General features: G+C 32.1%; 1 protein-coding gene across 3 annotated transcripts in view; it reads left to right on the top strand.

The window, feature by feature from the left end:
• LOC129216207 (SUN domain-containing ossification factor-like) overlaps positions 1 to 17,208 on the top strand; it is a 109,114-nt gene that overhangs the window by 86,656 nt on the left and 5,250 nt on the right. For all 3 annotated transcript variants that reach the window (XM_054850393.1, XM_054850394.1, XM_054850395.1), the window contains exons 8-13: positions 500 to 673; positions 3,575 to 3,722; positions 4,642 to 4,755; positions 7,501 to 7,558; positions 8,478 to 9,606; positions 16,470 to 16,574. In XM_054850393.1, the coding sequence (XP_054706368.1) occupies positions 500 to 673; positions 3,575 to 3,722; positions 4,642 to 4,755; positions 7,501 to 7,558; positions 8,478 to 9,606; positions 16,470 to 16,574 (1,728 nt within the window). The remainder of the gene's footprint in view (positions 1 to 499; positions 674 to 3,574; positions 3,723 to 4,641; positions 4,756 to 7,500; positions 7,559 to 8,477; positions 9,607 to 16,469; positions 16,575 to 17,208) is intronic.

Genomic DNA, 17,208 nt, shown 5'->3' with positions numbered 1-17,208 from the left:
TGGGGTAAACCCAACCTGGCAGCTTTGTATAGGCTATGCTGATCCTAATTACAGCATTACGACGCTGCCAGGTTAGGTTTGCCCCAACTATAGTTTTTTACCTTATCAATTACTTTTTAAACTATAAGGTAGTTACCCTACTCTCAGTAGTTTTAATTTACATTTCTGCACAAAAGAAAAAGAAAAAAGATTAAGATTCTCAGTGAAACATTTTTAACATGTTACTAATATTAGTATTGACATTGACATTTTGAGTTATATTACATGTTCGCTTCCTGTTTTTAATTTTTAATTTTAGTATTTTGATTGATACTAATACTATTTTATACCATTAAATTTTATTGAAAATCATTTCCTCTTGTTAGTGGTATAGATGACTGCTTTATTATCATTTGTTTTAACAAATGAAATAAACTAATTTTGATTTTATGATGAATATATATGTTTGACTTATCCAAGTGTTTTTCCACCACATTTTATTTAATTGTGTTATTTCTAGATTGAGCTGGCCAACTTTGAACTCTTTTCATCCTGTCCGAAAGACTTTGTAGTTTATTCTAGTGATAATTTTCCGACTCGCGATTGGGTGCAACTAGGAAGTTTTACTGCAGCCGAGCAAAGAATTCTTCAGAGTTTTGAACTGAAGCAAGAAGGATTTGGAAAGTTTATTAAGGTACTTTTTGGCAAATTAAATCTTGCTTTTCTATTGTAGGGACATCAACAAAATGTTTTTAAATGCTTTTAGTCAAAGTTTAATTTGTTTTCTTTCATAATGTTATTTTATTTGTTATGCATCCAGGCCCGACTAAAATTTTTTGAAGACACTGGGCACAAAATTTATTTGGTGCCCTCCTCCCTTATTTTATATGGAGAAGCAGTAAAATATCTTGATACTTGCATATCAACACATCTGTACTAAATATGGTGGTACTTTACATTACGAAATATATGCATTTAAAAAATAGATGTGACATAGTATTACAATAACTAAAAATGATAATATAAGATGTCTTCAAACTTTTCCCATTACAGTAAGCCATTAAAATCAAAATTATCTATGGTATAGTTTTTCATAGTTTTGTAAAAATAGAACCAACTTGGTGTGGTTTCGGGATTTGCGAAAGAGATTAAATTTTTATAGGGATTTTTTTTCTCAAGATTAATTATGTACATATTGCTATGGTGCGATATGGAATGAGTCCAAAATCAAAATTTTACCTACAGATTTGGTGCCCCCAAAATGTTGATGCCCTGGGCCCATGCTCCATGTGTTCATGCCTTAATCTGGCTATCCATGCATCTTTAATTCTTAATGTTTTAGCATAGTTTGGATTTTCATTAATGCTTTGTTTTATGTTTCATTTCAGTCTTTTTAATATTTATTACAGTACATAATGTACATATCGTTGGCACCATGCTTAACTAAGAAATGTGAAAAATCATGAATTGCGCTTTTCAAATTCGATGGTTTGCCATAGTACTCATCAAGAAGTTCCATCTAGAACTAAACGAGCCTACTTTCCCGTGTACCAATACTACTTTCTAGTACCTGATCAACATTCTCAAAAATAGCTAAAATCGCAAATTTTTTCAAACATATTTTTTAAATATTTTAAGCTGATTTCTTGGAATAAATCATTCCTCACTCATCTTTAAAAAAAAAGCAGCATTTTTTAAACAAAGCAGCTAATACACTTTTTTCCATTAAAAAAAATTCTTTAACAGCTTTCAAAATGAAAAAATTATAATTAAAATTAATAAGCTTATTAAAATAAATACATCATATAAAAAAAATAGTTTCTTTTTCCCCTGTTCCCAAAAATAATTTTTTAAATGAATTAATGCAATTACCAAAATAAATAAAAGCAATAAAATGTCAACTTAAAGAAATAATTTTCATTGTCAAAAAAAAAAAAAAAAAAATCGTCTGCGTATATCTTTATGTAGAAACATGAATGACTTCGAGTTTATTTGCCGAAAACTGAGTACCTAAATTGAAACTTTAGCGTAAAAATAAAAACAAGTCATATCAACAATAATTATTTCACAGTTAAAACCATACCTGCGGAGTTGGAGCCAATCTCATTTTGGGATAAAGGAGTTGGAGTCGAATATCCAAAAATCAAAAATTGGAGTTATCTGTCCTCCGTGTATAAATTTTTGCCAAAGCTACGAAGTCGGATTTGAAGTCGGGGAGTCGGAGTCCGATTAATTATCGGGCACAGGAGTCGAGTCGGAGTCAGGTGCCCCTAAATTCTCGGAGTCTGGAGTTTGGCGTCAAGAGCTGTTTCCAACAAAATTTGTTTGAAGTAAATCCGCCTTCAAGTACGGAATCTACATTGACTTTCAGTTTCCCCGTAGGCGCTAATGTTAAGGGATTTGAACAGTTCAAAATTGAACAGAAAATTGTTCAAATCAAAAGGATATTTTATATACAAGTTTTTCATCAAAAGTTTTTTCCTACAAAGTTTTTTTGAAGCAAATTCGCCTCACAGTTCGGAATTGCCTTGAATTTCCCCATCGGCACTAATGTTAAGTTTTTTTGAACTGTTCAAAATTGAACAAAAAATAGTTCAAATCAAAAAGTGAAATATGGGAATGAGGTGTACTCGCCGAGATCTTTCAAATAAAAAAAAAAGTTTGTTCGAATCGGACTATTCATTCAAAAGTTATTAGGGGGGGGGGGGGACAGGCATTTTCCCCATCTCAATACCCTACTTTCCAATTTTTAATTTTTCAATATTTATTTAATTATTTTACTTATTTTTGATTTTTTTTTGTTTTTCGTGATATTTTTAAGATGCATTAAGCTTTCTTTCATGCTTTTTTCTTCTTTTTCTGGGAAAGTAGGCCAAAAAGGGCTACTAGTTACAACTACTCCAAGCGACAGTGTTACACTTAAAGTTATTTATAAAATTTAAAACATTGAAAAAATAACTAAACGTCTAAAGTGAAAAAAATATTGTTTTGGCTCTCCTGAAAAGTGACAGTTTTCACATTGGTTGGTTTAACATGGTGCCGAAGAAATATGCTGATGCTTAGTTCTGCTTATATTGTTTAAAGTAGGGGTACTTTAAACAATGATATAGCCAGGTGGTTACCAGGAAAAAGTTTCAAGACATTGCTAATTTCCAAACTTCACTAAATGAATATTTTATTTAACTAACAATTTTCATTCCGCTAATGAATTTCTCGCGGTGAAAGAATCATTAAAAGGTGATAACTTGCCAGAAAAGACAGCCACATGCTCTGATTCAAGATGGCTTTCTTCACTTGTGACATCATGCAATGAATCATTCTGGTTTGAAAATCATTTAAAATAAATAACAGCTGTTGGGAAAATAAAAGTTTTTTTATGGTTCCATGTTTTTTTTTTTTTTTTTTTGCTTTATTTTACCAATTTCAGTGACTCAGAATAGTACTTTTGACTGAAGGAAACAACCCCATTGTTCTTAGCTTATCTTTAAAGTCATAAATTGTTCAGCTTACGTTCATTATTCTAACATAAACATGTATCTGGAAAAGTAAGTTTTTGGTTTTAAGCACCTTCACTCACATAAAAAATATTTTACAGATAGAGTTGTTAAGTCATTATGGCAAAGAGCATTATTGTCCTCTAAGTGTTGTGCGCATTTTTGGGACTTCTATGGTCGATGAGTATGAAGAAATGGAGACATTGGATAGTCATCATGAAATTCCAGAAGATGATTCCGATAGGTTAGGTGAGTATATAAATGTCTTTTCATAATACAAGTAGATTTTAATATATCAATTTCTATAAAATTTCTACTAAATATTTCTTTTTGTTTATATTTTAAAAATTTTAGTTTCTAAATGAAAGCAGAAATAAGTTCAAGTAAAATGTTTGCAACTGTGCAATAAACAACAAGTAACATCAAAACTAAATAGAAATTTGAATTGAAAACATGTTTCAGGTTTATAAGTATCTTTCTCAATAGGTGGTTGATCTTTTCCAAGCTGTCCTTGGCTCCCTTTTTTTAGGCAACAAAAGATGGTCAAACGTTTTTTCCTCTCTAAGCTCATTTGTTGCATTGTAAAAAGAGTAAAATATCCTAGAACAGTTAGTGCTCAGTTTTAATTTTTTTTGAATGACATCGAAAAGCAATTTTGCTTTCTTCTTTCTCTATGCAATGCTTTAAATTTTTTTATTTTAATTTTCTGCCTTTTAAAATTTTAGTTTTCGTAATATTATCTTATGCTATTTTACATCATTCAAACAAGTTATAGTTCTAAGAAATAACAAAATAACCTTGTGCAAAAAAGTAAAAGAAAATATTGCAACATTAAAATGCAAATTTACAAAGAATTGTGTACATGTGTTTTTCAATTCAAAAGGTTGAACTTGCAAGAGAAAAGTCCAATAAAAACGGATGTTGGATGTCTTTCATCCATAAGCTTAACTCTTTTGCATTGAAAAAGAGGTTCTTCTAATCCGAAACACATGTATGCAGTTTCCTGAAAATTTGTGGGATTTAACATGGTAATATTTTCTTTTAAGTTGAGTTTGATTAAACATTTATATTTTTGAATATTTCATATGAACTTGAAATTGGTACTTTAAATATTCAAATTATTTAAAAGTTTGGTTAAATGCATTTATTTCACTCACTTTTATTGCAGATATACCTCTAGAAGATGCAAAAGCAACAAATTTATTTGGTAGTGCTACTGATGCAGTGATAAATATTGTAAAAAAAGCTGCACAAGCATTGGGCCAGCAACAGCCCATAGATGGTAAATTGCTTTCCTTTAATTATGTGCATATTGATATTTCCCAAAGTATCGAAAGCTTTCACCAGTGAAACTTGCTTTGTGAATTTTTATGTTTGTGAACTTGTTCTTCTAAAATCAAACTACAAAATATTTATTTTTAAATTACATCCTTCAAATACTTAAAGGGATAAAAATTACCCCTATTCAGTATAAAAACAAAGAATCTCCAGGAAGTGAGAGAGTCTTGAAAAAGAAGGAATTGCGGTCCTTCCGGGGTACAGAGCAATCGAAGAGGTGCTCGCCATTCATGTCGACTCCTTCGCCATACAGAAACTGCTAAATATAGCCAAAGCAAGAAAGATAGTTGCATGGTGTAGTACAATCTAAGTTAAGTGGGATTTGCATCATAACGTTTTGACCCATTTGTTTACTGGCACTATCTAATCTAGACAAACTCTATATTGTTCAGTAGTATGATTTTTTCAAAATCTTTTATCAGTTTTCTTGTAATTTGCTAAGCAAATCCCAATAAAACTGTCATAGGCTCTCACACACGCACACCTATGTTTCACAAATCTATTTTTGTACTAAATCAAAATAATTATGATAGTTTGAAGTTTAAAATATTGAATTTTATGCTCTATGCTTTTACTTATAAAGGTTACTAGTATCTAATCACATTCCTGCAGCAAATAATGCTGTGATTTAAAATGAATGAAACAGAAATATGGAGCACAACCTAAATAATGGGTTTATGTAGAAATTGCATATGTGGTTCAAAACTTTAAATGTGGAATGGTAAGTATCTGGCATAACAAAAATATTATAGCAATCAAAATCTTTACCAGAAGCACCGTTAAACTCGTAACCTACCTCCCAGCAATAGTTTGCTTATTTGGAATTTATTATTGTTTTTTTGAATACTGGCATGTGCAGAAGCTTCATTGCTATATTTTCAAACTAAATTTCTCAAGAATCACCTTATCGTGGTAACACTATAAAATGGATCAAATAGTTCGAAGAGATACTGTTCACGCAAGAGAAAAAAGCATGGGCGGGCTCCAAAAAATGAAATGGTTCAGAAGATTTGTGAAACAACTTGTATTGCACAAAGCACAACACTCTTTATACCACACAGAAGGAATGCGTGCCAAACAACAGAGTGGAGTATTGTGCAAGCTTCCAAAATTAAATCGTTCACATTTCAGATGTAGTCTCTAAAATGCAAAGAGAAGCATTTGCTTCGAGTGTGACCCTGTGTCACAAATGATTACGTATTCTGTAATCCCTTAATTGAGAGAAGAATGTTGACTTTCGACTAGCCTGTTTTCCCAGAAATATCTGTACAGTAAACCCTCATAAATCAAGACCCAATTAAACTGGACTTTGCTTAATCTGGAGAGCCATTTAGATGTACATGCTGAATAAATAAAAGGCGAGTTAGCACAATAATGATTTTTTGGTGGCTGTATTTTGTAATTCTCTCTCATGTAGTTTCATATTTGATTCTTTTAAATTCAAAATACGTTTTTTTCTGTGAGCAATAGTTTATGTACCTTAGCTCAATTAATAATTCATTTTATTTAATTCACACTTCCTCTTTCATTAATTTGAGGACCTGGATCTCCTATTAGTCGGGATTAATGAGGTTCGTTTGCATTAGAAAAATGAGCCAATCACCGCAAATGCAGTCATTGTCCCATTCATTTTGAACGACCCTGTGTTATCTTATTGAAATATTTGATGATATTTAAACTAAAAGATTAAAACATTTCAAATTGGATAAAAGCTTTGGAAAACATGATATTGTTTGAATTTCAAGTTTTGAAAAGTGAATTTCAGTACGTGATTTTTTTTGTAGTAAACAAGGTTATTTATGAATTACAAGTAATTAATTATTATTGTGGTAAAAGTTAAATTTGCAATGTGACTCAGTGTAAAGAGTTGTTTGCCATTAAGATTGAGAAAAATTTATTCATAAATAGTTTATCTATAAAGTATACCTTTATTGTGCATTTTCTAACATTGATAAAGTTTTTAGTTTGAACAACTGTACATATTTTTTTTTCTACATTTTTTGAACTAAGAAATATATTGAAGTAAAATTTTTTTTGAAAATGGTTCCGTAGTAATGATAAAATTGTAGAATGAAAAGAAATTGGCTGTTGAACTCTAACTGCAAGACATAAATTTTGGAAAATGATATTAGGATTTCATCGGGCATACTCAATCCATGACACAAATGAGATAGCTTTATGTAAATAATTTTGCACTTTATTCCTAAGATTTAAAATTTTGTCTTTTAACATTGCTATATTCAAACAAAAGGAACTATTGTGCATCATAATATGGAATATCAACTAACTTACAAGTTTTTTTGTATATAAAAAGTAATAATTTGTATCAATGTGTACAAATCATTATTTTTCAAGTAAAAAAAAAATGTTTTAGAAATTTGATTACTTGTGAAACATAGTGGTTCCTTATATTGGAATATATCAGTGTTGAAAGCCAAAGTTTAAAATCCCAAGAGTAAAGGGCAAAATTTTTTCTTAAAAATGTCTCATTTATACAAATCGATTGAGCATGCAGTGCCTTGGGTATCTATCAAGTCATTGGTCACTTACAATAATAATTTTATACAAAAAAATATTTTTTTTTTGTCGTGTGAGTTTAATAATTTTTCAAAATGATTAATAAACACAATTGTGCATGACATGAATTGTTTCTTAAACTAGTTATTATAGCTTTTTTTGTTATTTTCAGAAAGCAAAAATGATACCAGTGCAGATCAGCAAAATATATCGGAAACAAAGCATTGCAAGTATGTATATTAATTTATATAAAAAATAAATTCTAAGCATTTATTATTTTATAAGACTTTAAACAAGGACCAATTTTTTTCTTTTAAGATTTAAATGAGTTGACTGCTCGAACGTGTGCATCAAAGCAGACATTTTAAAGTTTTGTCTGGACAATTTTAAATTTATTTAAAAAAACATTTATGCTTTTAAATTTTTATTGTGAGCAACCTTTCCTTTTCCATGTATTTAACCACATAAATAAAACTTTTTTTTTTGACTTTTTAATTCTGCTTAAAGTTTGCCACAAATGAATTCATTTAATTTTTTACCATGGACCAAGTAGTGGGAAAAAAATAATCTAATAGTTTACAGATGGCCTGAATCTTTGAATGTAATGGGCATTTTTAGTGCACTCAATAAATAAAACATGCAACATTTAAAAAAAAAAATTACTGTGAGAACTGTTATGGCAAGATTTTTTTTCTGTTATTTAATAATAATGCCAGCTGAAAACGTTTATCTTTTGCTAGGAACAGAGTAATGATTAAATTTGGCTATCTGGGATGAAAATGTGAATCACATTAGCAGGTGAGTGACACAAAGGGATCAGCTGATTGCCACTGGCATTTAGCTAGGAATATAGAAAATAAAACTTATTTATTTTTTACTTCAAATCACATGCAGAACATAAACTTAACATTAGGATAAAAACTTAAAGGTATGCTAAACTTTAGCAATTTTTTTTTTCAAGAAAATAACTTGTATTCCGTAGAAGTTCTTGATTCAAGAAATGGGGTTGGAATTGACTCTGTGGCTGTGCTGCTTTTATTTCCATGATGTTGTGTTTTTGAAACTAGAAGATTATGAATGATTAACTTTTGTTTGTTTTATCTATGAGGCTTCTTAAAGCAATCGCTATTTTCCCCTCTTCCTATTTAGATTAATCGATTCGGCTGAAGAAACATGCGAAGATGCTTCTGCTGGAGTCGAAAGTGACGCCTCTTCATTACCTAAATTTATTGTTCCTTCGTCATCAGTACATCATACTATGTTTCGCCTTCTCCATCGCTGTGATCAGTGTCTGTCATCAAAAATACGCTATTATTCTTCGGCTCAGCCGCAGTGCCGATTCTTCCAAGCCGTTCTGGGACCAGTTGTGTTTCAAGCCCTTTGTGACTGGTTCAAGGAACATCCACTTGTAGCTGCGCATGAATTGCCTGAGCAAAGAGATATACCTGCCTCAATTGATTCTTTTGTCACATCACCTACAAAAAGCCCACCTCCCCAAATCATGCCAGTAAGAACCGAAAAAGATTCTTCACTCGAAATAATTATCAATAGTACTCTCGGTTCCATCAACCAGTCGGACAAGCATACCACTGTCAATGCGACTAACGTGGTGGAGCAAGTACTTAATATATCTACACTGTCTGATAAAACTAGATTAGACTCGTCCATTCAGCCTGTTCATACCATATTTGATGAAATGCCCAATGATAGCTCGAAACCCGGCAATGAGACTTTTGAAAGGTCTGTGCTGTCTGTAGAAATTAAATCAGAGGTGATAGGTAAACCAACCGCCGCCATTCCTACGAAAACAGATAGTGCGGATAAGAGTACAGAGACAGTCCCAACCTCGAGCGTCACTGTCAACGATTTCTCCTCCATTGCTGAACTTACAGACTCTGAACAGCAACAACTTAACGAATTTCTGTCAGAATCCACTTCTGCTTCTCCAGATGACATGATCATGGGAGACATCATTTCTGCAACCGAAGTGCCGCCCGGCACTAAGCCACCGGACGACAGGCTTTCCGAGGTGCGGAACGAATTGCAAGGGAAAGTAGAGCCAGCCATATTCTCGGCTGGCGCAACTGCCGGCCAGAAAGAATCGGTCTTCATGCGAATGAGCAACCGCATCAAGGCACTAGAAATAAACATGTCACTCAGCAGCCAGTATTTGCAAGAGCTCAGTCAACGGTATCGTCGTCAGATGGAAGAAATGCAGCGTGCATTTAATCGCACCATTGGGACATTAAACGATACTGCTAGAAAAGCTGCAGAAAAAGTAAGTTTGTTTGCATTTAACAGATTTTTTGAGCTTAATTGTATATTTTCCCCCCAAGACAAAAGTGGTTGAGATAAGTACATCAGTTAAATGAAATGGACATTGTTTTTTGAAAAGAAACATTATTTTAGACAGTGAGAAGCAAATGGATTTAAGTGAATATTTCAAGTTTCAAGTTTTAAACACGTTTAAATTTCAGATCCTAGGTAGGCTTTCATTGAATTTTTTTTCTAAACCATGTTATATTGCAGCACTTCGGCCCCCACCAGAGCTACTAGTACAATCTCTTGCCCTAACAGAGGAGAGATTCTTCTACCATTTGTACTGATTATCTCCAAGTTTTTAATTTTGAAACTTACATCCCTACTGCCTTGTTTATAAACTAGTCCTATGTGAATTATCCCTCATTCTCATGTTTTTATAAGACTCTTGCAGTAAGATTAATTATAGTGTGCCCTTTTATATTTTTACCTTTTTATGGGAAGTTTTTATTTTAGAGTGGAGCCAAGTGGCAGAAAGTTTTGTAGCTGTCTGCAACAAGCTTTTAGAACTTCATAATCTATCTGCAAAATTTCGAGCGTGGTTTCAATAAAAATAAGTCTTTTTTTTAAAAATAAGGCATGAGATAACCCCCCCCCCCCAAAGACGATGGCCCACCTCCCTAAATTCCTTGAAGTAGTCCCCTCACAAGAACGAGACCACCCTCCAAACTGAGAGCAAAATCTTTCTCAAATTATCTCTTCCTATAAGTTTTAATGGTGCAATCTGATGACCCCCCACCCCCTGTCTTTGGTTTGCACCTGACATTTGCAAACATGCGTTGGCTATTGAACTGGGGTCTGTCCAGGATTTTTCAGAGTCCATCTTTTTGTGAAAAATCAATTCATTTTTTTGAAAAATCAAACTATTTTGTGTGAGGAGGGGGGGGGGGGGGATTGTAAAACGAAATTTCGAAGTGGGTGTTTTTGTGATATTTGTTCTTTTTTCCGTTAATAATATTAATTTCCGTTCAAAAATTGAAACAAAAAAATAAAATTCAAGCAGTGGTTGAGCACTTCTTTGAAACTGTAAAAAAAATCTCAGAATTTTGTTTAAAACTTTTAAATTTCATGATTTCAATAAAAATAAAAGGAGAATTTATTAGTTTAGCTCATAACAAAGCATACTAAACATCAAAAAGTAGAAAAATTCGGTTTTCAAAGTGGATGCAAAGAGATCGCAATTCTCAAAGTTAAGGCTCCAAAAGTATAAAAATGGATCATAACAGAATTATTTTTTTTAAATTATCTTAGAATTGCATTTTAGAAGCTTATGATAAACTGATCATTAATATCTTTCGAAACAGTTGCAGCAAAGCTAAAATTAAACTATCTATTCAGCATTTAAATTTTTGACTCATAAATAAAAACTGAATTTCATTTTAAAATCTTGAAATGATGGTTTTAATAGACTTTTCATTTATTTGCCTCCATATAAAGCAAATTTTGGTTGAAGAAAAAGAGTATAAGTTCGATTGTCGTATTGCATCAGATTACATTTTTCAAAATGAAAGCATTAAAAGTATAATAGTGAATAAAAAAGTTTATTAAAGTAAAATAATTTTTGAATTACCATTTAACAGGTCTGCATGATGAAGATTATCAATATCACTGTCATGTTCGCCGAAAATTCGGAGTCGTGACAAAAAAAGAAAAGGATTTGTCAAGGTTTAACACCAGACATTAAATGGCGATAATTTTAAAGCTTTTCAAAGTGATCACACTTCAATTCGCTGATAAATGCCTTTTTTGTTTATTTTTAAGTCATTAGTGGGAGAGGGAGGGAGTTATTATGCTGCATTTTTAGAGAACTTTATAACACCTCTGCTAACGATATAAAACAAACAAGCAAAATTATTCACTATGTTAGTTATCTTATAACTTTAAACGAGCAATTCTTGTGGGTATATATATATACTAGCATTCCCGTACCCGGCATTGCTCGGGTAATGGAATTAGCAGGGGTTAACAGTGCTTGGTGCACCTAGTTTCGAAAATCCCGTATAATAATTACTTATTACCTATAACTTTTTCTAATTTGGGGAGGATCCCGTGGCCCCTGAACTCCTTACATATATGCCTTTGTCCTTAACCGATCTTTAACTGTTATTAACGATCCTTTTAAAGTATTGATTATCTTTGCAAACACAGGCCATCCACATTTTATTGATATACCTATGTTTAAGCAAGAACTTCTTTGTATACAACATTTTTAGTTTTTTTTTTTTTCTGGTGCTAAAATTATTAAGCTGCTTGATGAACTGACTTTGGAGAAAGCTACATAACATTGGCCATGTGAAAAAAAGTCTTCTCTTAAATTGGTCCCTGCTACTTTTAATGTCTGTCCTGGTGATTTATTAATGGTTATTGCAAAGCAAACTTTAACAGGAAACTGTACTCTTCTAAATTCAAAAGGATAGTTCGCCTGTGATGATGTTCTTAAAAACTTCGTTTCTAGTTTTGAAGAAATGAAAGCAATAGACAGAAACATTATGATTTGACTTGAGAAAAGCCTCGAAGAACCACGTGAGAAACAAAAACAATATCAAATTTATAGTTCGCTATCGACCAAAAGTTGAGATGAAGTACTGAATAATGATTTGAATGGAGGAAAGCCTTCGAAAATAATGGATTTGAATTCAATGACAGGTTTTAATTTCTCAGAAATTAAGAGGTTTTAATTAATTTCTCCCGAACTAATTGAGATTTCGAAAAATCCTTTCTTAGTGGTTACTTTCGTAATCATGCGGACATGCCTGCCAAATTTCAAGTCTGAAGCTTCAGCGGTTTCGGCTGTGCGTTGATATATATATATATATATGTATATATATATGTATATATATTATCTCAGGACATTGATTTTTATATATTAAGATATATTTCTTATCTCGGAGACGGCTCTAACGATTTGGTTGAAATTTTGCATTTAATTGTAGTTTTGCATTCTAAGTTCATCTACATCAGTGTTTTTTCTGTAAAAACGTGATTTTTTACAAAAAACAGTTTTTTAATATAAAGTCAAATTGAGTTAAGCCTTGAAGTAAACTGTGAGTTGAGGCATCAGGCAGACGATTTGCAACCATAACGATGAAAATTTGTCTCTTCTCACTTTAAAATTTTATACTTGCTTAGGGTTGCCAGGCTTGGCTGATATTGGCCACTTTGGCTAATTTCAAGCACACTTGGCTGAAAACAAATTCAAAAGCATTATGTAAGTCGATGTAAGGCTTTTTTTCTTTTTTAAGTGAAACTATTGCTTGACCATCTTATTTTACTTTATTTATGTATTTCCTTTTTACACTTCAAATAGTTTATTATGTTTTTTAAATCATGCATCTAAATTTTATTTCGAAGAAGTGTATGTCTTGAGATTGTTTATTTTTTGTTAAGACAGTTGTTATCATTTCAGTGGCGCCGACTCCATAGGGCTTGAGGGGGCCCGAGCCCCCTCAATAGTTTGTTTTGGGGGGCAGAGCCCCCTTAATAATTTAAGAACATTATTTGCCATATTATGGTTTCTAAAATCACAAAATTATGTTGGTATTTTTTACTTTCTTAGTTTGAAGATAGTTACATAGCAAAATGCATTCAGTAATGAGCTAAAACAAATAACTATTGCGGTAGTAAGCAGGTTAATTGAAAACGAATGGTGTGAATAATGATAGTGTTACGGTGCTGAGAGCACTCATAGAATTTGTCCCAGTGTGTGAACCTTCGAGTAATATCTGTCGCCGGCGGCGGTCTCATCTAATTGTTGCTGATCTGGAAAATATATATCAGGGTTATTTGTACATTAAATGATTTCTTCTATTATTAGAGTTAATAAAGTAATCTGTATTAACTTTTTAACTCTACACTGTAAAAAGGATTCAGAAACGTTCCTGAAAAATAATGGGCAGCTGATGTGCCCAATTTCTGCCAGTAACATATCTTGCAAAAACCAGGAACGTTTTCCGCTAATATTCAGTAACCTTCCTGAAATTATCCGGGAAGCCTCCTGAAAATTCAGAAATCTTCCCATTTATAGCCAGGCTTGTTTCCGGAACTTTAGAGCAAACATAGATGGGTGTAATTTAATAGTTTGGCACCGCCTCCCGATTTACTAAGAAAATTCCATAAGCATTATTGCAAACATGGCCAAAGCTAAGCCAGAATTACAAGGAAGTAACGAGAATTTTACTCGCCTGCAATTCTTGCAAAGTAATGTAGTCTATACTTATTCGCACCTTTTGGGAGTTTAACCAGCATAGACAGACCGTAATTGAGCTGATGCCGATACGCTTTTTAAATCCGCTCAGTTAATTTTAAAACTGTTAGCGAAAACTATTTTTCACACAAGTGAGAAGTCGGCAGTCGTGCAACTTGTAGCAATTCAGAAAACTTTTTGAGTGATACTTGATTTTTCCAGGAAGTATATAAAAACCATTGAAATCCTGAAACGTTACATGGAAATAATCAGTAACGTTTCGGAATTTTTTTACAGTGTATTAAAGCATTAATTTTGAGACATTATTTTTATTTAATGAACTCTGAGCCTTAATCAAAGCAAGCTTAAATTAGTTATTTCACTTATAGTAATCAAAGTGCGACAACAATCTTTTATGCTTTATTCTTTTAATGATTGTTTAGATTTATTTAAATATCATTTCAATCTTTTCAGAGCTATATATTCACTGCTTTGTAATAGATTAAAAGCATAATTATTACTGTAAATTAAACTAGTTTTTAACGAAAATACCATGCTGCCTGTTTTTTGTTTTTTTTTCAAAGCCAAAAAATGTGTCCGCTTGTGGAGTTTCTCAGAGTGTCGATTTACCGAGAGTCGAGTTTTTGGGTTTCTAATGCTGATCATATGACTCTAAAATGCTTAAAAAACTTTAAAACTCACTATTTTTTTATCTCAAATTTAGAAAATATCCCCTGGCAAGGCCCCCGTTATGGCACCCTCCCCCAATAGTTGTTATAAATCGGTGCCACTGGGAGTGCCTTTCCATGCAAGTCAAGTGCACTACCTTGTATAGTGCTGTAGCCTAGCTACGGCACTGCACGGCCCTCTACAAAATGGAACTGTAAAATTGTCCCTTACTTAAGGCAAGTGACATGATCTAATTGAAGCAGAAAATTTGTGTACCAATTTTTAGATTGTTTTACTTTGAAAACGCCATGTCACATATTGTTTGTATAAATTATACACACCAGAAAATATGTAAGTTGGCATTTTCAAGGCACTAAAATCTGAATCTTTTTCGGGGGGGGGGGAGGGGGGGGGGCTCTGTGCTTTAACATACTCCCTAGACCCCGGTGACATCCGGCCTCCCCAATAATTTTTCCAAGTCGGCGCCCCTGTATCATTTGTTGGAATGGTTTGTGGATCATCAGTGTTGATGGATATCATGCTGTATGTAGCATTTTCTGGCGTAAAAACTAAAAGTACTTATTCAAAAAGAAAATCTCGATTGGGATAAAATCGTGAAACGCATCATAGTATGAAAGGAAGTATTTGGTTAAAAACTGATATCACCATAGCAAAACTAAGGTCAAAATATTTTCATTACTGACAAGAAAATTGTATAGTGGAAACAAACATAACAGATAGTTTAAAGCAAAATGTTGATTTAATTACATTCAGAATCTTCTTTGTTTGGTACTTTAGTATTATAAGAAGGTCGAGTACATATTATTTCGTTAACATGAAGCTTTTCAAGTATATTTGGAAAAGTATTGAACCTTAAACAAACACCATTTGACAAAAAATAAGTCTTTTAAAGCCGAGCGAGGCTCGGTCGTCCAGGTACTCATTTATTTATCCCTTGCATCATAGAAATGTGCTGACTTTTTTTAAAAAAGTGTGGCAGACAGGTGAACAAGAACAATCACATGTGTGCAGCAATCATTCTCTCCCTGTACCTTTTTTTTGCTGACAACTTTTTTTTATAGCGGGGACAGAACTGTCCATGACATCATCGCTGTGGCAGCGTTTCTGCCACTGGGTAGTGGAGTACATACTGTAAGAACTTGCCATTTATTTCCCATGTTTCGAATAACTAGACATCTGAATAAATAAAACTGAAAATTAGTATTTGACAGCATTTGCTTGTATTAAAATTTCCTTTATTTATTAAACTTCAGTGTTTCTGTAATTCCAAACTTATTTTGTATTATTTAAATGTTCATTCTGACTGATTTATAAGCTAACCAATCCAGGTTTAAGTTTTAATTTTAAAGCTGTTGTTCCTATGCCTTCAACATTTCACATACTGTATTGTGTTCCTTTGTGTGTCTAATTTTATCAATTTAGCTTTGATTGGATTGAAGCATTTTTAATTTTTTATTACTTAGTTCTCCAGATAAAAATTATCTTCCGAGAAGAATATTTTTAAAAAGTATTATGAAATATGCTTGCAAATATATTTACTTTAATGTTTTGTTGCTTTTCTTATTGTGATTCTCATCTGAATTCTGTGACAAACCTTTAAAATAAGGAGTTAAGTGTTTTACATTTTGAAAGTTTTTTTTTAGTATTCTGTGCCTGAATGTAAGTCTCACATCTAAAGTATCACAAATTCAGAAATTGGGAATCAATTTCAAGAATCATTTTAAAAATGTTGGCAAAAAAGAAAAACAAAATATTAAGACTAGGTATAGTTTTTACTCTTTGTTTTCATTATATGCTTCAAAGTTAAAAATAATTTTGTTATCATTTTTTTAATATCACAAGAAAGTAACATTCTGAACGAAAATTATATCAAAATCAAAAATTGTTATTGTTTTTACTTGTAATGTTTTGGAAATTTAAATTAATTTTTTTACTTTTGTATCTTCCAGGATTTTAAACAGCAAGAGATACTGAATACTTTACAATTGCAAGTTACGAATCTATCTGAAACAGTTGAATTTCTATTAAACGAGAGAACATCTGCTTTTCGAGAGGTAGTTTTATTTTGCAAACAAATTAGCATTTCAGTGGTAGTTATGTTGTCTTTTTCTAAAATATATTAAAACCTAATGGTGGCATGACAGTAGCCAAATGAAAATTGTTGAAACGCTGGGACATATAAGCATCAAGCAAAATTTTCTAATCTGTATTGATGTTTAAACAAATATGCAAGAGTTGAAATACTACTAGAGTAGCATTGTTGTGCAAATGTATTGAATAATATTTTTGCATTTATTCAACAAAACCATTATAAGTTAATGTAGGCCCCAATGGTGGGAAATATTTTGATACTTGGGATTTTGGCACAATATTTTAAGCAATTTTTGATCCATGATTGGCAAGGACGAAAAAAATTTACTGACCAGAATTTATTATTATGAGTTCATGTGTAGTGAATGAGAGTGGCAAGTTCAAATCACAAAGCCATCTGAATGGAACTATTTGCAATTCACAGTTTGGTGAACAGGGGGCAATATCTCCTTTGTTTAGAAATATTGATTAGCATAACTTAAGTCACATTTTATCATTGATCACTTTATGATAAAATTCAGGCTGTGCTATCAATTCTCTTTTCCACCATTCTTGAGCTTGAATAGTCAGCACCTTACAGATTTGTATAATTTTCCC

Source organism: Uloborus diversus, chromosome 2 (assembly GCF_026930045.1).
Source record: "Uloborus diversus isolate 005 chromosome 2, Udiv.v.3.1, whole genome shotgun sequence".
NCBI lineage: Eukaryota > Metazoa > Arthropoda > Arachnida > Araneae > Uloboridae > Uloborus > Uloborus diversus.
This window is presented reverse-complemented; position numbering and strand designations above follow the sequence as displayed.